This window comes from Salminus brasiliensis, chromosome 3 (assembly GCF_030463535.1).
Source record: "Salminus brasiliensis chromosome 3, fSalBra1.hap2, whole genome shotgun sequence".
Lineage (NCBI taxonomy): Eukaryota > Metazoa > Chordata > Actinopteri > Characiformes > Bryconidae > Salminus > Salminus brasiliensis.
The window spans coordinates 51,972,289-51,993,904 of NC_132880.1; the positions used below are offsets into that span (position 1 = coordinate 51,972,289).

General features: G+C 44.5%; 1 protein-coding gene across 1 annotated transcript in view; it reads left to right on the plus strand.

The window, feature by feature from the left end:
- Nucleotides 1-21,616, plus strand: part of tyk2 (tyrosine kinase 2) — a 30,295-nt gene that overhangs the window by 6,927 nt on the left and 1,752 nt on the right. The window contains exons 2-24 of the mRNA XM_072676533.1: nt 357-549; nt 4,524-4,647; nt 4,861-4,993; nt 5,770-5,933; nt 6,228-6,606; nt 6,991-7,167; nt 8,072-8,229; nt 9,077-9,194; nt 9,342-9,525; nt 9,649-9,767; nt 10,635-10,799; nt 10,902-10,989; nt 11,527-11,654; nt 11,768-11,903; nt 13,479-13,630; nt 14,191-14,341; nt 14,455-14,549; nt 14,632-14,824; nt 16,007-16,125; nt 17,057-17,229; nt 19,907-20,024; nt 20,152-20,262; nt 20,614-21,616. The exon at nt 20,614-21,616 is cut by the window's right edge and continues 1,752 nt beyond it. Coding sequence (XP_072532634.1) covers nt 366-549; nt 4,524-4,647; nt 4,861-4,993; nt 5,770-5,933; nt 6,228-6,606; nt 6,991-7,167; nt 8,072-8,229; nt 9,077-9,194; nt 9,342-9,525; nt 9,649-9,767; nt 10,635-10,799; nt 10,902-10,989; nt 11,527-11,654; nt 11,768-11,903; nt 13,479-13,630; nt 14,191-14,341; nt 14,455-14,549; nt 14,632-14,824; nt 16,007-16,125; nt 17,057-17,229; nt 19,907-20,024; nt 20,152-20,262; nt 20,614-20,757 — 3,513 coding nt within the window. The 5' untranslated portion in view covers nt 357-365 and the 3' untranslated portion in view covers nt 20,758-21,616. The remainder of the gene's footprint in view (nt 1-356; nt 550-4,523; nt 4,648-4,860; nt 4,994-5,769; nt 5,934-6,227; nt 6,607-6,990; nt 7,168-8,071; nt 8,230-9,076; nt 9,195-9,341; nt 9,526-9,648; nt 9,768-10,634; nt 10,800-10,901; nt 10,990-11,526; nt 11,655-11,767; nt 11,904-13,478; nt 13,631-14,190; nt 14,342-14,454; nt 14,550-14,631; nt 14,825-16,006; nt 16,126-17,056; nt 17,230-19,906; nt 20,025-20,151; nt 20,263-20,613) is intronic.

Sequence of the window (21,616 nt, forward strand, 5' to 3'; positions counted from 1 at the left end):
ATGCTCTTATTGGGTCAAAGTGTCTTTTTATTGCCAAACTGCACAAGAGGTTAATTTCCTCACTTAAGCGTGGCTAACCCCGTAATACAGGGAAATCTGATGCTGCTTTCTGCTTTCCATTAAGCACTCTGCATAACAAACATGATGCTATTATCTGTGAGCATTACTCCAGTGTCGGCTTACAAACCCCCCAGCAGCTGAACTGCCCCCCCAGTGGAGACCAATACGTGCAGACTGGCGGGTCGGCTGTTGAGCTCTGTGTGGGTCGGAAGCGCTGTTCTGGGTTTATATGGGTTGATTGCTCCTTGATTTTGCTGCTGGACTGAGGCTGGATGCCCCTCTCTCTCTCTCCTCAGTGACGGAGGATGTCTCGACGTGGATGCTTCAAGAGTACGAGGCAAGGGGCGTCCTCGGAGCAGTGTGAGGCGCCCCAGGGGCCGGGCATTCACGTGTTTTTGTTCTGGACCAAAGGTGGAGACTCCTACTTAACTCACCAGGAGGGTGAAGTGACCGCTGAGGACTTGTCAATCCGAGCAGCTGAGATAGTGGGTAAGAGTGTTTCCAATATTAATTTACAGTAATAAATAAAAACACGGCAAACAGGATCTCTTAAAACCGTCTGAATATCTGATATCTCTCATTCTGAGATTATTAAAGAAATATTATAAGATTGATTAACTGATTTTACATTTTAAGATATTTTATCCTCTTAATGTCCTTTTCTACTGGCAGACAGTTTCCTTTAATTTAAGAAGTAACAGATAATTCATCTTTTGTCAGGAAAGATAGCATAAAACAATCTGCCAGTGGAGTACAGCACATTCAGTGGATACAATTACAAATACAAATAAGTTAAAAATATGTTTATTTGCATTTAATTAATTAAATAGAAATAAACAAATTAATATATTTTTAACAATCAGAAACTAAAAATATCAGATATTTTGTTTCTTTTTAAGAGGATTTCACTTGCTAAGGTAGCGAGGTAGTGTGGCTACTCTACTCTACACTATTCTACACTATTCTACTCTACTCTAAACTACACTACTCTACACTACACTACTCTACACTATTCTACACTATTCTACTCTACTCTACTCTAAACTACACTACTCTACACTACACTACTCTACACTATTCTACTCTACTCTACTCTACACTATTCTACACTATTCTACTCTACTCTAAACTACACTACTCTAAACTACACTACTCTACACTACACTACTCTACACTATTCTACACTATTCTACTCTACTCTACTCTAAACTACACTATTCTACTCTACTCTACTCTACTCTACTCTACACTACTCTACACTATTCTACTCTACTCTACTCTACTCTACACTACACTATTCTACTCTACTCTACTCTACTCTACTCTACACTACTCTACACTATTCTACTCTACTCTACTCTACTCTACACTATTCTACTCTACTCTACTCTACTCTACACTACTCTACACTATTCTACTCTACTCTACTCTACTCTACACTATTCTACTCTACTCTACTCTACACTACTCTACACTGTTCTACACTACTTTACTCTACACTACACTATTCTACACTATTCTACTCTACTCTACTCTAAACTACACTATTCTACTCTACTCTACTCTACTCTACTCTACACTACTCTACACTATTCTACTCTACTCTACTCTACTCTACACTATTCTACTCTACTCTACTCTACTCTACACTACTCTACACTATTCTACTCTACTCTACTCTACTCTACACTATTCTACTCTACTCTACTCTACACTACTCTACACTGTTCTACACTACTTTACTCTACACTACACTATTCTACACTGTTCTACACTACTTTACTCTACACTACACTATTCTACACTGTTCTACTCTACCTCTACTTTACTCTACCTTTACTCTACTCTACTCTACCTCTACTCTACTCTACACTACACTACTTTACTCTACACTACTCTACACTATTCTACTCTACTCTACTCTACACTACTCTACACTATTGTACTCTACCTCTACTTCACTCTACTCTACTCTACACTATTCTACACTGTTCTACTCTACCTCTACTTTACTCTACCTTTACTCTACTCTACTCTACCTCTACTCTACTCTACACTACACTACTTTACTCTACACTACTTTACTCTACACTACCTCTACACTACTCTACTCTACACTACTTTACTCTACACTACCTCTACTCTACACTACTCTACACTACTCTACTCTACACTACTTTACTCTACTCTACTCTACACTACTTTACTCTACACTACTTTACTCTACACTACCTCTACTCTACACTACTTTACTCTACACTACTTTACTCTACACTACCTCTACTCTACACTACCTCTACTCTACACTACTTTACTCTACACTACTTTACTCTACACTACCTCTACTCTACACTACTCTACTCTACTCTACACTACTCTACTCTACACTACTTTACTCTACTCTACTCTACACTACTTTACTCTACACTACTTTACTCTACACTACCTCTACTCTACACTACTTTACTCTACACTACTTTACTCTACACTACCTCTACTCTACACTACTCTACTCTACACTACCTCTACTCTACACTACTCTACTCTACACTACCTCTACTCTACACTACTTTACTCTACTCTACACTACCTCTACTCTACACTACCTCTACTCTACACTACTTTACTCTACACTACCTCTACTCTACTCTACCTCTACTCTACACTACCTCTACTCTACTCTACTCTACACTACTTTACTCTACACTACTTTACTCTACTCTACACTACCTCTACTCTACACTACTCTACTCTACACTACCCTACCTCTACTTTACACTACTCTACCTCTACTCTACTCTACACTACCTCTACTCTACTCTACCTCTACTCTACACTACCTCTACTCTACTCTACTCTACACTACTTTACTCTACACTACTTTACTCTACTCTACACTACCTCTACTCTACACTACTCTACTCTACACTACCCTACCTCTACTTTACACTACTCTACCTCTACTCTACTCTACACTACCTCTACTCTACTCTACCTCTACTCTACACTACCTCTACTCTACTCTACTCTACACTACTTTACTCTACACTACTTTACTCTACTCTACTCTACACTATTCTACTCTACCTCTACTTTACTCTACCTTTACTCTACTCTACACTATTCTACACTACCTCTACTTTACTCTACCTTTACTCTACTCTACACTACTCTACTCTACACTATTCTACACTACTTTACTCTACCTTTACTCTACTCTACTCTACTCTACACTACCTCTACTCTACTCTACCTCTACTCTACACTACCTCTACTCTACTCTACCTCTACTCTACACTACCTCTACTCTACTCTACTCTACACTACCTCTACACTACTCTACTCTACATCACCTCTACTCTACTCTACTCTACACTACTTTACTCTACTCTACACTATTCTACACTATTTTACTCTACTCTACTCTACCTTTACTCTACTCTACACTACCTCTACTCTACACTACACTATTCTACACTACTTTACTCTACTCTACTCTACCTTTACTCTACTCTACTCTACACTACCTCTACTCTACTCAACACTACCTCTACTCTACACTACTTTACTCTACACTACTTTACTCTACTCTACTCTACCTTTACTCTACTCTACTCTACACTACCTCTACTCTACTCAACACTACCTCTACTCTACACTACTTTACTCTACACTACTTTACTCTACTCTACACTATTCTACACTACTTTACTCTACTCTAGTCTACCTCTACTCTACTCTACACTACCTCTACTCTACTCTACACTACCTCTACTCTACTCTACTCTACACTACCTCTATTCTACACTACTGTACTCTACACTACCTCTACTCTACATTACTTCTACTTTACTCTACTCTACACTACCTCTACTCTACACTACCTCTTCTCTACACTACCTTTACTCTACTCTACTCTACACTACTCTACACTACCTCTACTCTACTCTACTCTACACTACTCTACACTACTCTACACTACTCTACACTACCTCTACTCTACACTACTTTACTCTACCTCTACTCTACACTACTCTACACTACTCTACTCTACACTACCTCTACTGTACACTACTCTACACTACCTCTACTCTACTCTACACTACCTCTACTCTACACTACTTTACTCTACCTCTACTCTACACTACTCTACACTACTCTACTCTACACTACCTCTACTGTACACTACTCTACACTACCTCTACTCTACTCTACACTACTTTACTCTACCTCTACTTTACTCTACACTACTATACTCTACACTACCTCTACTCTACACTACTCTACACTACCTTTACTGTACACTAACACCTCATGTGTTCATGTGTTTGTGGATGTGTAAGTGTGTGTGTGTGTGTCTAAGTGTGTGTGTGTGTGTGTGTCTAAGTGTGTGTGTGTGTGTGTCTGGGTAAGTGTGTGTGTGTGTGTAACAGGGATGTAATCATGTTTGCTGTCTTCCTCAGGGATCACTCCTGTCTGCCACGCTCTGTTTGCGCTGTATGACCCGTCGGCCTGCTGCTGGTACAGTCCTAACCACAGATTCAACCCAGAGAACCAGTCCAGCCTGATTCTGCACTTTCGCATGAGGTCTGTGTTTGCCTGGCTTTGTTTTGTTCCCCTTTCACACCAATGAGCAGCACACGTTTATACCCAAAGAATATGACAGTGACCATATTAATATTATTGTTATTATTATTATTATTATTATTATTAATAATAATAATAATAACAGTGAACTGTGTGTGTGTTTGCTTTGTTGGAAATAATAATAGTTAAGAGTTTCTAACTTGTGATGTGCAGGTTCTACTTTCGGAACTGGCACGGACTGAATGAGAAGGAGCTGACAGTGGCCCGCTATGCACACAGGACCGGCGCTGAGCAGGGCGGCGCTCCTCTGTTGGAGATCACGTCTCTGGAGTATCTCTTCGCTCAGGTGAGTTTAAAAACAAACACACTTTAAAGCACTTCTTAGATGCTCTTAAAGCTTTTAACCTTATTTATAATAATAAATGATACATGTGAGGATCTCCTTTTAGGTATTAATTATGGAATCATGTAATTAGACAGTTATTAATTAGCGTGTAATAATTGTCATACAGCTCATCACTGCTCTACATATTTACTGTTAGTACAGTAACTCAGTCTGTACCGTAATCACCCAGCTTTCATTCACACATCTGCACACATCTGCACATGTACATATTAGTATTTAATGTCTCGTGTCTTGTCTATTGTCCTTGCTCTACTGTACCTACTCTGCAGCGGAGGCATATCCTAACAGTGTTTGGTTGTACTGTACGAGTCTGTATCAGTATGATGATGATAAAGCTGTGCTGGACTGAATTCTGCTAGGGTTGTATTCTGTGTGCACAGTTGGGGAGGGTAATAGACTTTCACACCACTGCTGTAAATACAAATTGTGCTTTGGCATCTGAACTAAAAGAAGCTTGCACACTGACGCAGTAGAGTGTTTACACTCTCTCAAGTGTGTGTTTGGCTCATGATTTGCATAAATATTCACAGCAATGCTCCTCCTCCAAAATCTAGTAGAAAGTCTTCTTCCCTGGACAGTAGAGACAGTTACTCCAACAGAAGCAGGATCAGCTCTTTTATAAACGTTCCTCAATCTGTTTTGTATGTATCGGCTCAGTGTGCTTTTGAGTTTATAAAGATTGATTGATTGATTGATTGTGTTTTGACTGGCCACAGGCAAAGTGTGATTTCGTGAACGACGTGGCATCGCTGGAGGACGTGAATGATGAGAAGGAGCTCAGCTGCTTTAAGAACGAGAGCCTGGGCATGGCCGTGCTGCATCTGTCTCACAAGGCTCTGCAGAACGACTCCTCTCTGCAGGAAGTGGCCAGGCAGACCAGGTGTGAGCTTCGCTTCTGCAGTTCAGAATGTGAAAGAGGGTTATTTGTGAAAAGGGGAGAGATTTTAAATGTCAAACGAAATCAAAACCGGGGAAACTACACAGTCGGCTCGCGGTCATGCGGACAGCCCTGCCGAGGGGGCTGACGCTGACACTCTGAGCTGATGAGTGCCGTTCACTAAAGGTCAGACGGAAACAAATGATATGCAGATGATGATAGCTGGAAGATACAGGCCTGTAATGAATGCTCCTGCATGCTGATCATTTCTTTCTGTTTGATATTGATCTCCTCCAGCTTCCTCCGCTGCATCCCCCGCTCCTTCTCTCGCCACATCGCACGGGACAACTTCCTGACCAAGTTCCGCATCCGCCGCGTCTTTTCAGAATTCGTCCGCAGCTTCCAGCAGCACACGGTGGGCCAGGGCAGGCTGGGCTCTCAGGAGGTCATGTATAAGTACCTGTCCACCCTGGAGCGCCTGGCCCCTCGCTTTGGCACCGAGACCTTCCCCGTCTTTCACCTAGACGTGAGGTCTGACGGAGATGGGAGTGGCTCCTACCTGAATGCGTCCCGAGCGCACGGTCCCCCGGAGGAGATGTTGTGCGGCCAGCCGACACATGAGGTCATTGTGTCTGGGACCGCGGGAATCAAGTGGAGGAAGATCTCGGCGCAGAGGGTGGGTTTAAACACGCCATGAATTTATTGAGTATTTAGGCTGTTTGATGTGTAAACAGTAAACAGCGTGAGACTTGGGTTGGGGTGGAAAACGCTCAGATGTCGTTTAACAAGCCTATTTACCACCCTGTTATATTTATTTTATGGAGAGCTGGAGGACAAAAACAAAACAAACCAAAAAAAAAAATAAAACATAAGCTCTGCTCTGATTGGCTGATCTGATCGGCTGATCCACTTTTCTCATACGGTCATACCGTGCAGCAGCGGTATGAGGTATTACCTATGTAAGTAGGTAGGGTTGCAGCGGTATACCATGGTGAGAAAGTTGATAGTTATCTTACAGTGTGCATTACAAGGGCTGGTCTGATTCTGGTGTATGTTGCAGGCTCTGGAGAATAATTACATGGGCAATGACTACTTGGACAACAGGAGACGAGAAAGGTGGCAGGCGTCCCAACTCGAGACGAACACCCCAGAGCCCTTCTGCGACTTCCCTGAAATCTCACACATTGCCATCATGGGGGCTAACGTCTGCATCTGTCTGCAGGACAACTCTGCAATGGTGAGACCCTGAGACTCACATACACGCACCCTACACACACACACACACACACACTGAGCAGTTAGTTATTTATTTGTTGAATTTCCCTTTTTTGCTCCAGTTTGGTTCTGCCAGTTAACCCACCCACTGGTAGCCCCCCCTAGCAGTAGCAATGCTCCCGGCACTAGGAGGGTAAGGACTTGGCAGCCAGTGTCAAGGCAGCCAACACCTCTTTTCCAGCTGCCGCTGATGTGGCTTCGCTGGGCAGCCAGCACACTCTGAGGAAAGCTCAGGGTTCGAACTCATGACCCCCGGGCCATAATGGTCTCATTGAGCAATCTATTAGGAACGCTACAGTAGTGCTAAGTAGGGCCTCCTTTTGCTCTTTAAACAGCCTTTTCTCCACAAGATGTTGAAAGCACTCCTTTGAGGTTCTGGTCCATGTTGACATGATGCTGTAAACTATGTTGCCATTCTACGGGATTCAGATCTGACTGGCAAGAACACTGAAGAACACTCAGCTCCCTGCATTGTCCATAAAACCATGGCAGTAGCCATTAGCAGATGGTAAACTGTGGTCATGAAGGGATGCAGATGGTCAGGATCATAGCTGGTCTCATGTAGTCTGCTGTTAATGGGACAAATTATGCCGGGAAAACATTCCCCACCCCGTTACATCACTTCCTGCATCACCTAAATTCCTAAAGTGCTCAGTGCGTGTAGGCTGGTGTGTGTACTGGTACCAGAGTGAAGGATTATTGTAATAACTGCATTTTTGTTTCTTTGTTGTTTTTAAAACACTTCCACATGCAGAAGCTTGATGAATTTGAAACTGTTTTGTTGAAGCTAGTTCTGCTGCTCAGCACCGTGTTGTTGCACAATTGAGTAATTCAGCCGTGGGCTGTGTGACCATGTTGTTTTGCAGGACTTGCGTCTGAGATCCAGTCTTGAAGCTCGCTCTCTGGTGTCTCTGCTTGACGGGTACTTCCGCCTGACAGCAGATGCACATCACTATCTCTGCCATGAGGTAGCGCCACCGAGAGTGGTACTTGGTGAAGCCAACGGGCTTCATGGCCCTATTCTGTAAGTGTCCGTTATACTGTATGTACAGAATTAAGAGGTGCCACAGACTGCAGGTGTAGAGTTTTTAGGATGTTGGTGTAGAAACAGCGAGTGTGTGACTTTACCACCCTGTTATTTTACATCATGGAGGGCTTGTGAAAAAATACAACAAGCTATGCTCCAATTGGCTGGTTTACAGATTACAGATGGTAGCTGGTTAGCTTTTAGCCTAGCCCTCACTCGCTCCGGGTTATAACATTCACCAAGAGCACATCCATGACTCACTGAGGAGATCACAAAAGAACCCAGAAGAACATCTAAAGAACTCTACGCCTCACGTTCCTCAGTTAAAGCAGCATTCTGTAGCACAGTCAGGTGCTCCACTGACTGTAACGGGAGAACAAGGTCTCTATAGTTGAGACCCTGGAGGTGGGCAGGACGGCGCTCTCCAGAACTGCTGTGTAACGCTGCAGAACCCATAGAGTCATATTAGTGTAAAATCCTGTAGTGTTACTCTACCACCTCAGCCCACATGCTGCTCCACCTTCAGATCAAGCTTCTGCAGCTCTCACACTGTCCAGAAATGCACGTGTACAGTGTTACGACTGTTCTGTAAAGAAGAGTGGAGCAGAATTCCTCCACTCATCACCAGTTTATCATAAATGTTTGATTGCAGCTGTTACTGGAAAGGGTGGCACAACCAGTTATTAGGGTTGGTGAGGTAATTACTTCCCCACAGGTGTGCTTAGTATCTTATATTAAAAACTGTCAGAGGATGTGAAACATTTCAGTGTGACAGATATACACAAACAGAGGAAACCCAGGGCAGGGAAACCCTTTTTTACAGCACTGTATGTCTTTCTCGCAGTGATGAGTTTGTGCTGCAGAAACTGAGGAAGGAAGCGGTGGACGAGGGCGCCTACATCGTCCGCTGGAGCGTTCTTGATTACCATCGGATCATCCTAGCAGTTTTGAGTCGAGGCCAGGTACTGCTTCTCTCTTTCTTACACCTTCAGAAGACGTCAGTCTTTACGCCAACACAGTTTAAGCACCTGAATGCAGTGAAATCTCAGCTGACGGTAAATCTGTTGATGTACTGTGGTGTGTGCTAACGGCCATGGTTATCCTTGTAGAATGGCCAGAATCCGACTCACAAGCAGTTCCGGATCATGCAGAGCGGCTCGTCGTTTACGCTGGAGGGCTGGGAGCGGGAGTTCTCCAGCGTGAAGGAGCTCACTGATAGCCTGAAGACCTTTGTACTGAAATCTGGCCAAGACTGCTTCACCGTGAAGAAGTGCTGCTTGCCCAGACCTGCAGGTGTTGTTGAGTGCTGTTCTGTGTCTGAAGTGTGTTCCTGATAGAGGAAGGGTTTATACATCAGTGCCCTTTTCCTCCATGCTTGTTCATGATTTCGCTCCTCTCTTTGTGTTTGTGTTACAGAGCTGTCTAACCTCCTGGTCATGAGACAGGGCATGAACAGCAACGTCAAACCAATGTCTGAAACCCTCAACCTGTCTCAGCTAAGGTTCCATCAGATTAAAGACAAAGAAATAACACAGGTTAGACCTTGATACATGAGTTTGGCGAATGAGCCGGCGTGTCTCGATGTTTCTGTTAATGTCTTGTGACAACACAGCGTGTCTGCCATCTGCTCCTCATCTGTAATTGTTGGATTTGTGCCTTATCAGAGGGCAACAGATCAGATAGGGAGGGCAGTCAGTGTGCTGTGGAATTGACTAGTTGCTGCCCTCACACTGCCAGATTTTTTGTGCAACTAAGAATTGTGTGGTGTTCGCCAGGCTTTACTGGGAAATTCCCAGTCACTGCAGACAAATGGGATTATTTCTGACATTATTGAAATTGCAAAGAAATTGTCTTTACTAACTCCATGTTTGTTTAGAAACGCCCACATTTCACCATCCGATTAAATCCCAATACATAAAACCATGTCCCGCCAACAAGGATTGTTGTATTATTAAAGGTAAAGGTGCAGGTATCTGTAAAAGTGTCCTCCACATTTGACCCATCTGTGGTAGTAAAAACACACACACACACACACTAGTGAACTAGGGGCAGTGAGCACACACACACCCAGAGCGGTGGGCAGCAAACTCTAGCGCCCGGTGAGCAGAGAGGGTGAAGAACCCTGTTATCAACAGCCCGGAGCTCTAACCACTGAGCACCACTGCCCCACATAATATATCATTGTATAATAAATAATTCCTAATATACGTAAACCTTTAATGCTTCTGCCACAGAACTTACCACTTTACAGATCGTCTCCAGAGACACTCTGGTTTATTGATTCTCTTAAACTGCTTATTCAGTATTTACATGGAAAACACTGGTTGAAAACTGGAGTCTGGAACTTCTGTCGGTTCCGCTTTGGTTCCTGTGTAGTCGATCACTTTTGTTTTCCTCATTAGGAGCAGCACTTGGGCCGTGGCACCAGGACCAACATCTACTCGGGCCGTCTGATGGTACGAGGTGGAGCAGACGACGAGGACGAATCGAACAACAATCACATAAATGGAAAAGGCATCCGCGTGGTTCTGAAGATCCTGGACCAGAGCCACAAGGACATAGCACTGGTGAGAACCCCTGTTCCCTCATCAGAGTCTGATGGGGTTTAAAAACGTAGTCGTTTAACTGGAGAAGGTGAGAAATCTCTCTGTTATCTTTGACTTTTGCAGGCCTTCTTCGAGACGGCCAGCCTCATGAGTCAGGTCTCTCACAGTCACCTGGTCTTCGTACACGGCGTTTCAGTCAAAGGCTCTGAGAGTGAGTGATGTACCCTCATCAGATTCCCTCTTTGGTTCCAGACACTTTCTCAGTATACCCTCATAAATCCCGTAAACACAAGCAAGGGCTCTTTCTCATTCTGAAGAAAGTAGTGAGATCTTGTCGGTGAGCTAGTCTGAAGATCAGAGCTCGGTTCCTCCAGGGTTCTCCTGGACGCCCCCCAGTCCAGCCAGCACAGCGTGGAGGATGTGTTCACCTCCATCAGCAGCAGCAGCAGCAGCAGCAGCAGCAGCTCACCTGATTTACCATCATTAAGCCCTGATTTACCACCAAACCAGGTGTTGATCTGAGGAGAACTCTAAATAATACTAGACTCCATGAGGAGAACTTTGGAGATGTTCTAATGATGAACACAGTGATGGAGAACCTCCACCACTTTCTGTAGGAGTGTTATTCTGATATCAGTGTTTTACTGAGGAGATCGGCAGATCTACACCTTTATACAGCACTGTGTGTCTAGAAGAGCTCCTAATTCAGTTCAGTATAAACTGCACTGACAGACTCCTCTGTTTTCAGACATCATGGTGGAAGAGTTTGTGGAGTTTGGCCCCTTGGACGTCTTCCTGCACAAAGAAAAAAGCCGGGTGACCCCTCAGTGGAAGTTTACTGTGGCGAAGCAGCTGGCCAGTGCTCTGTGCTATCTGGTAGGCCCTTCAGTCGTCTTCAGATGTGCTGTATTGTGTGTTTACCTGCTGGGCCCTGATTGATGCCGTACGTCGTTTTTTACAGTGCATTCTTCCGATTTCTTTCCCTGTAGGAAATGAAGCGCTTGGTTCATGGAAATGTCTGTGCGAAGAACATTCTCGTCGTTCGTAGAGGTCTCGAGGAGGGCACGTTTCCATTTGTGAAGCTGAGTGACCCGGGCATAGCTCTCACTGCGCTCTCACGTGGAGGTACACCTTCATTCAATTCAACAGGTTTATAAAGCAGCCGAGTCAAAACTTTCTGAAACTGATCAGTTAAAGAGTTGTTATTTGCTGCTCCAGGGCTCCCCCTACATTTGAGTATAGTATAGAATATAGTTTACTTTTACTCTGGTTTATGCCTTGAAACTCTCCCATTGTGCCCAGTGTCTTTCTTATAGTGGACTCGTGTACATTAGCCATAAAGCAGCATTATGGAGAATTGGCATTTCTTGCTCCTGGGCTCCCCCTCCCTGTTCCAGTCAGTTGAGCATCAGCATGATCCTGAAGCTGCTGATTGAAGGTGGAGCTGATACAGAGTGATGTAGTTTGGTGTAGAAATAGTGAGTGTGTGTGTGTCTTTGTTTGGGGTGAAAGATTATCAGACATTGTTTTACAAACTAATTAACCACCCTGTTATTTTACCTCAGAATGAAACTTACAAGGGGATGGCTCATTTATATATATATATATAAAAGGAATAAAAAGCTCTGCTCTGATTGGCTGGTTTACTGCATCAGTGACGGCTCACAGAACCCCTATATTATAGCGCGATTGTAACACTAATTATCCTGGGTCTTACCGGATAGTGCTGCTGTCCTCTCACTGTGTCCTCTCAGCGCGATGTGCTGTTAGCAAGCTGAGGAGATTGTAGCCGGTTAGCTTGTAGCCTAGCCTCCTCTCACCCCTCCCTGGGTTTATCTTTCCCTTCTGTGTGAGTTCAGCTCCAGTTTGGTTCAGCTGAGAGAGTCCAGTTAGTTTTGGAGGGAGCGGACGATCGAGAGAAGAGCTGGAACAAGCTAGCATTAGCTTTTAGCCTAGCGCAGACGTTCTCTTTATGGCATGCCGGGTTTGAGCTGTTCTTTGGAGACTAGCACAGGAAAAGCCGTGGTGACGGGACCTGGATCCTGTAGGAACCCGTCTTCCCATAACCAGTCTGGAGGTGATGAGCTGCTCTCCAGTATCAACACCACCATATTCTCCTGAAGACGCCGTCACATTTTACAGCCTCTCCAGCTCTGACTACAGCTTCCTCTAGTGGGCGGAGTTTATGTAAATATTGGGGTGTAATTGTAACGAGTCAGGACTGTGATGCAACAGTTTGGGGGGTTTGGAATCGGCCTGTTTTCCAGCTCTGTTCTGGTTCTGCTGGAGGTTCTTCTGAAGGAGGAGCAGCAGAGTTTGAGCTTCACGGTTTCTCACTTCCATCCACTGACCTCTCACTATTCCACCATCTCCAGATACACACAGGCTAATGTTCTAGAGCAGCTTTAATCTGGTTGTCTATGGTTCAAGAAGTCCTCGGCTCTTTGAGAGTTTTTCTAGCTGACACGCTTCTCTTCTCACTCTGTTTACTTCATCAGATCGCTTTTTTTTTTTATAGTCAATGGTTGAACAGGAAGCCAAATTCTAACCACTTCCTGATGGTGGTATTCGCTTCCTTGTGTCTTGCATATTTAATAATGTTGCTTTGGCAGTCGTGCAGCGTGGGAGGCAGCTGGCCTGTTTTGTAGAAGGGTCGAGTGAATGTTGATTGAGTGTTTCTCTCTCTCTCTGTTCCTGTAGAGCGGGTAGAGCGCATTCCATGGATTGCGCCGGAGTGTGTGCCCTGTGGCGCTGTGATAGGCAGCGCTGCAGATAAATGGAGCTTCGGAGCCACACTGCTTGAAATCTGCAACAACGGCGACCTGGCCATGAGTGGCAGCACTTTACCAGAGGTACACTTTTCAGACACCTGAGTTATGTGAAAGTACACCAATCAGCCATAACATTAGTACCACTGCAGCTGAAGTGAAGAACCCTGCTGATCTGGGTCCAGTGTCTCCTGTCTGTCGAGGGGTGGATCTACATATCAGGCAGTGAGTGAAGAACAGTCAGTTCTTGAAGATGATGAAGGTGGTGAAGCAGGAAAAATGGACAAGCGTAAGAATCTGAGACACTTTGACCAGAACCAGACTGTGATGTTCTAGATAATGACTGGGTCAGAACATCTCCAGAACATTAGCAAGCAGATCTTGTGGGTGTTCTCTCCCAGTATGTAGTGGTCAGTACCTACCACAAGTAATTCAAGGAAGGACGACCGGTGAACCAGTGACAGGGTCATGGGTCTATGAGGCTCATTGATGCTCATGGAGGCTCCGCCCACCTCACAACTTACAGGACTTAAAGGATCTGCTGCTGCTGTTAGTCTGAAAGGTCTTGTGAGAACCCTGGCTCGACGATGTTCTGGCTGGTCTGTGTACAGAGCGTACTAAGTGTAAATCCTTCGTTTTAACAGAAAGAACGGTTCTATGAGACCCAGAGCCGCCTGGCAGTGCCTTCGTCTCAGGAGCTGGCGAGCTTCATCAGCATGTGTCTGACCTATGACCCTGCGGCCAGGCCGTCCTTCAGGACCATTCTCCGAGAGCTGACAGAGATACAGATAAAGAGTAGGTCTCCATTTCTACCAGCCATCTCCACTGGTGTTCACTGAATTTGCTCAGGCCTCAGTGTTCTTTGAGCAGGAGTGTGTTCTGATGATGTGTCTGCTTACTAACAACAGACCCGGACATTTCTTCGGACTGTGAGGCACTTCCGGACAGAGATCCCAGCATTTTCCTCAAGCGGCACCTGAAGAAGATCAGAGACCTGGGAGAGGTGAGATGCTGCAGTGAGGAGTTGAGCGTTTCCATTTGCAGTGTTTAGTGTTCCTGTTGACCCTCTAGGTCTTTGTCTTCAGGGTCATTTTGGGAAAGTGATGCTGTATGTGTACGACCCTGCAAACGACGGCACTGGGGAGTATGTGGCAGTGAAGACCCTCAAGCAGGAGGGAGGCAATCACCTCCACGACTCCTGGATGAAGGAGATTGAAATCCTGAAATCGCTGTACCATAACAACATCGTAAAGTACAAGGGCTGCTGCACTGAACTGGGTGAGTGCTGGGGTACTGGGAGCTGATTGGTTGCTTCTTTATTCTCTTATCTCTTACCTGCTTCCTAACGGACTGTTCCTCAGTAAAGCGGCTCGAAGATGTCATTCATAATTACTGATAATGTTGCTCTTTGATGAAAGGACTTCTTTAAGGAGAGACAGATTTACTGGCTTTGATCAGGGACTGTGCACACATTACATTCATCTCTTAAGATCATTTCCACCTGCGGAAATCAAATATTATACAGTACAAAATGTTTGTGGACACCTGTTCTAATAAATGCATTCTGCTACTTTAATTTAACCCATTGCTGATACAGATGTGCAAAAGCACACACACACCCTGTAGAGAAGTATTGCCAATAGAATAGGACCATTGTCTCTATGCTGTCTAATCCCAGATGTGGACTAGAGGGGTATAAAGCCCCCCAGCATTGAGGAGCTGTGGAGCAGTGGAAGAGCTGTGTTCTCTGGAATGATGCTGGTGGAGCTCCATCCAGTACTTTTGAATGGGATGAGTTGGGGATGATGAGGTGGGGTGGTGATCATCATCCAAAATCCTGATCTCGCTAACGCTCTTGTTGCTGCATGCAATCAAATCCACAGCATTCGTCCCTGGACAGTAGAGACAGTTACTCCAGCAAAAGCAGGAGAAACTCTTTTAATACTTTTAATTTCATAAGAAACAATGAATGAGCAGGTGTCCCAATTCTTTTGTCCATGTAGTGTATGACCCACTCACACCCTCAAATTTGTCTACCCCAACCAACCTAAACACATAAAAACCCTTGTCAGTTATCTTCTATACATTGTTGTCGTAATAAACAAAAATAAAAACCAACTAAAGTATTAAAGTAAGTGTGATTATGTAAATGCAATCATAGTTGATCTCTTCTAATCTGATTTTTATGTTAAATGAAAATGTTAGTCCATTCGAAGTCCACACACATTTTCTAATCAGTAATTAGTGCATTGCATCGTTTTTTTAGCTTTGTAAGATAAACAGGATTGTGTGAAAGAGGTAACCTACACTGCCCCCTGGAGGCAGACCCACAAGTAGCCCTGCACTGACTCGGAACACAGCTGTACATTCAGAGCTGCGGGCTCTTCAGACATGGCGCTGTAGTGTTATGATGAGAGGGCGAGCTGCTGTGTAATGATGCTGGTCTGTGTGGGATCACAGGTGGACAGGTGGTTCAGCTCATCATGGAGTATCTTCCACTGGGCAGCCTTCGAGAGTACCTGCCCAAACACCGGCTGGGAGTTGCTCAGAATCTGCTCTTTGCCCAACAGATCTGCCAGGTCAGTGAGGAGGTTCGGTGCAACATCTGAACAATTGGTAATACATACTGTGGCATGCAAAAGTTTGGGCACCCCTGGTCAAATTATCAGTAGTGTGTATAACTAAACAACTGAAATATGACCTGATCTCCAACAGACACAACGTTAAAGATCAAAAAAGGTTTTATTCTTAAATATTTTAATCAAGACTACTTTTATTTTAGTCTTTTACAGTTTCAAAATAACCAAAAACAGGCAAAAGTTTGGGCACCCTGCATTGTCAGTCTTGTCAGTTGCACTTTTAGTGAGTGGCACAGCTTGTAGACTCTTTCTGTAGCAGCTCAGTCTATCAGTTCTTTTGGGGGGATTTTCACCCGTTCTTCCTGCAGCAGGTTCTAGTTTTGTAAGGTTCTGTGAGGTTCTTGGGTCATCTTGAAAAGCCTCTCCAGACCAAGGCACTGGACCACTTGGCTGGCTCAGAAAGAAAAGTCCCCATAAGTGGTGGAAAAAGGCCAAGATGCCTAGAGCTGCGAAACACAGACGCCACCAGCCCAGAACATGTCACTCCGACCACAGGGCGCAAACAAACGTCCACACTGCCGGCTGGTGAAACGTACATGCTGAAATGAAGAGCAAGAGCTGGGAGAAACCTCAGGACCTTCAGAACCGGGGAAACATCTGAGCAGCAAACACACAAACGAAAGAAAACAGCAAAAACAACAGAAACACAACTGATGTAAAGCAGCAGCCAGTTTACACACACACACACACACACACACTTTACATGAAGTTCTGCACCCTGTTTTATCTTTTGTTTTATCTTTTGGAGATGACAGTAACAGACATTTTGACCGGGGGTGCCCAAACCTTTGCATGCCACTGTAATTGAAGACTCCCATATTAAAGTAAGTCATGTAACTTCAGCTAACCGACGCGTCTGTCTCTCTGGTAGGGGATGGATTATCTGCACTCAAAAAGGTACATCCATCGAGATTTGGCCGCTCGGAACGTTCTGATAGAAAACGAAGGTGTCGTGAAGATCGGAGACTTTGGACTGACGAAGTACATTCCTGAGGGGGAGATCTACTACCGGGTTCGAGAGGATGGTGACAGCCCTGTGTTCTGGTTAGTTTTGCTCATGTGATCAATTACATCATCACCTCAGGGTGGGGCGGTACGGCTGCAGATCCGTCTTTTGATGTCATTTCCGCTGCCAAGCATCCCTTCCTGTACGTTACACTATATTGCCAAGAGTATTCGCTCGTCTGCCTTCAGTCAGACCAGTACTGTTCTCCTGGCAACTGCCAAACCCAGACTCGTCCATGGGATTGCCAAACGGAGGAGTGTGATTGGTCACCCCACTGCTTTGCATTGTGCTCAGTGATGTAAGGCTTGGATGCAGCTGGAGTTCACTGAGCTCCTGAGAGCGACCCATTCTTTCACCACGTTTGTAGAAGCAGTCTGTGGCCATGGAATTCATTGGAACACCTGAATTCAATCATATGGATGGGTGAGCGAATACTTTTGGCAATATAGTGTAGTAATTAGACTGATGTATTGGTGAGGATTTTTTTTTTGATGATATATTTTCCCAGAAAGAATTGTGATAAATTATATTAGTCATTTTAGAAGCATTTTATTCCACTGATATAATGATAATATAAAGCATAATAATACAGTTACAACCGTTTCGAATTAAACATAGTAATTAAGTTTTCATAATGAGGAATATCCAGATGTTGGATATATAAAAACTGTTTAAATGTAAATAAATAAATAAAACATCAATAAAATACAACTATAGTCGATGTTCAGTCAACTCCTTCACGTTAATGGGCTCTGCTGTGGAATGTGACTTTGAAACCAAGTCCATTTGGGCTCACTCTTCGAATCCCTTTTTTCCCCTTTTGTTTATTATTATTTTAATACACCAACAAACAAACAGTGCAAACAGAATGTATCATAATAAATAAATTAATATTTTTCCAAGGGTACAGCATTCCCCTTTTTATGGCAGAAGGTTATATAGAGAAAACCCCTAAATAAACCAGTAAATAAACAAAGAAATAAAAGACACTCACACATGAGGACACTAGAAAGCAGTTGTCAGAGATAGTTAGTGAAATATTGTAAGAATGATTCCCATGTGGAATAATTTACTGCTCCTTCCAGTCTCCTTCATCAGAGCTGAGAGAGTTGCTGGCATTTGTTGTTTCCAGTTCAGTAACATCAGTCTGTGTGCGAATGTCATTACACCCTGTTGATTATTTGACAGTGTTGTACAGCTGTAGCTGGGTCAGGGTCAGGGTCTGGGTCAGACTCAGGGTCTGGGTCAAGGGGTTTGTCTAAAGTGTCTGACAGGGACTGAAATATTGTAGAGTAATAACGTAGGGACATTGTAGGGACATTTCCCAATCAGATGTTCCAGGGAAGCTCTCGTCCACATCAGTTGCAGGTTGGGTCAACATTTGGAAACTCTAAACCTTCTGTCTGGAATTCTGCAGTTTTGGGGAAAACCGCTGTTAGCTTAGAGTAACACGTCTTCACCTGTCGCTAGAGGTGTAACGAATCACAGAACTCAGTTCAGAACGGATCATTATTTGGATCAGCAAAACTAATCCAAATACTAATTCGGCCGTGCATTATTGATGTATTGGTCAGTTTATTCTCTGCACCCCCTTCCTACACTATAGGCGATGCTATCGGCTCATAGACTCGTCCTCTCCTCAGACAGAGAGCAGACGAGAGACCAGGACAGTGCCACTGGATAAAATACACATGTAAACACAACAGGCAGTAGCGGTCAGCAACAATGATCGAGGTCATGTCCATATATTGTATAATAAGTCTAATGTGATTATCGGGACAGGCCTACTAGTCCATCATTCAGGTTCTGCATGGAAGTTTGGCTACCAAATATACCACACACAGAACCAGGTAGGCCCTGGAGCTAAAAACAGTGTAGCGCCCTAACTGCTAAAACTCGGTCATGGCTGTAATACCACTAGTGTTTGACTAAATGACCTTTCCAGCTTCTGTTCTCAACACCAACCTCTCAGTGTTGACGAGAGTGGTGCTGAGCGTCGGAGCGCAGCAGATTTCTTGGGTTGTTCTGAACAGAAGCCCGTTTCATACAGATACTCTTTTCACTTGGTCATCAGTTAGCCATTACAGATGTGCAAATGCACACACAGCTTGTCTAGTCCCTGTAGAGAAGAAGTACTGCCAATAGAATAGGACTCTCTGGAGCAGATAAACATCATGACCCTATTGGCTCCATGCTGCCTAATAACGCCAGGCGTGGGCTAGAGGGGTATAAAGCCCCCCAGCATTGAGGAGCTGTGGAGCAGTGGAGGAACTGTGTTCTCTGGAATGATGGTGGAGGAGCTCCATCCAGTACTTTTGGGATGAGTTGGGGATGATGAGGTGGGGTGGTGATCATCATCCAACATCCTGACCTCACTAACGCTCTTCTCTCTGAATGCAATCAAATCCTCACAGCAATGCTTCTTCTCCAGAATCTAGTAGAAAGTCTTCTTCTCTGGACAGTAGAGACAGTTACTCCAACAGAAGCAGGATCAGCTCTTTTTAATACGTTTGATTTCAGAGTATTAGTGTTCTTCTGTTGTTCTTTATACTGTATCAGAATTTCATGATGAATGGACCAATAGAAATGGTCCAACATGACCTGAATTATTTTATTTACATTGATCTTCATTGAAAGTTAAGGTTATTTCCTCCTCCTAAAAGCTGCTGATCTGGAGATTCAGAGTTTCACATAATTTTCTTCCCACTTTTTCAGGTATGCCATAGAGTGTCTGAAGGAAAGCAAGTTTTCCTTCTCCTCTGATGTCTGGTCGTTTGGCGTGACGCTCTACGAGATTCTGACACGGTGTGACCATCGCCAGAGTCCACCTACGGTGAGGGACCTTTGCTCGCCTTGGCTTTTTCACATATGGAGTGACTGTGAACGCTGGCCCAGTGTTCTGTTCAGTTGTGTGGATTGGTAGACTAATGGATGTGTACGACTGCCTGTACTTTCTTCAGAAATACGTTGAGATGATGGGGCTGGTGCAAGGTCAGATGACCGTGATGAAACTGATTAACCTCCTGGAGAAGCACAGGCGATTGCCATGCCCCCGGGACTGCCCACATGAGGTAGTGTAAAACACTGAAACCACTGAGACCACAAACCTGCCTCACACACTGCACTGGTGGTATTATCGGTTATCGATAACAGGGTTGTGGGTTCGATTCCCGGGCTCGGCAAGCTGCCACTGTTGGGCCCTTGAGCAAGACCCTTTACCCTCTCTGCTCCCCGGGCGCTGGAGTTGGCTGCCCACCGCTCTGGGTGTGTGTGTGTACTCACTGCCCCTAACACATGTGTGTGTGTGTGAGTGTGTGTTCACTACCAGATGGGTTAAATGCGGAGGACACATTTCGCTGTACAGTCCACACTGTACAGTGACAAATACGTGCACCTTTACCTTTATCCTGCTCTCGTTACAGGTGTACATGTTGATGGAGCAGTGTTGGGACTTTGCACCAGCGCAGCGGCCGACGTTCAAGACCCTCGCAGAGTCTCTGGAGGATATTCGCCGGACATACGAGCAGCAGCCCACTGTTCGGCTTGCTCAGATCAACCATCGTTGATCCCTTTTCTCTGATATTTCCCAGGTTTTTGCTCAATAACCACAACACTCAACCGTGATGGTGCCACACTGGTTCTTCACAAGTTAAGCCACTGAGTTCCTGAAGTGTTGTTTGAAGGAGAGGTTCACCTTTTTCACATTTCAGCACTTTGGGAAATGTCTGGTCACCTCATACAGGTTTTATATCCATACTTTTATTCTTTAGTTTCATATAAAACTACTATAGAACAAATAGCAAAATGGCAAAATGCATATTCCACACATTGTACACACATGCTTCGGCTGACGGATACAGCAGCGCTCTTCCTAATGACTATGCAGGCACTCTCTTCCCATACCAAATACACTCTAGAACACCAAAGCATCTAGTTTTCTGCTCTGGTGCATTAGTAAGTCATGCATCCCTGTCCTCAGCGGATGTTGATTTGTGGCAGAGCTAGATATTAGCAAGTACCAAATATGCTACTGTCTATTTCAGAAGTAAAGCATCCACAGGTCTAGCGCCTCTGCTGGCTGGTTGCAGTATGATGTGTAGCTCCGCCCATCCCCATAAGTTTCAATATCAAAACTCCATCTATTTTAAATTCACCATCTCCTCTTCGTCCTCTAAACCGTTTCTCCATCTCCAGGGTCTCCAGATTCCAGCAGTTAGTCTCCCTATGCTGATATCGGTCCATTCTTTACTGTCCCCCAGAAATCAGTTTTTAACCCGTACCCTGCTCTATCATAAGAAGGCGGGGCTACATTTAGGAATGAAGTGATTGATGGATTGACAGCCTTGGCTGGAAGAGGCCAGTCGTCTGCAGCAGGATCTGCATGGCGTCCTCTCTGTTCAGTACATGGAGGAGCTGAGCTGTAGA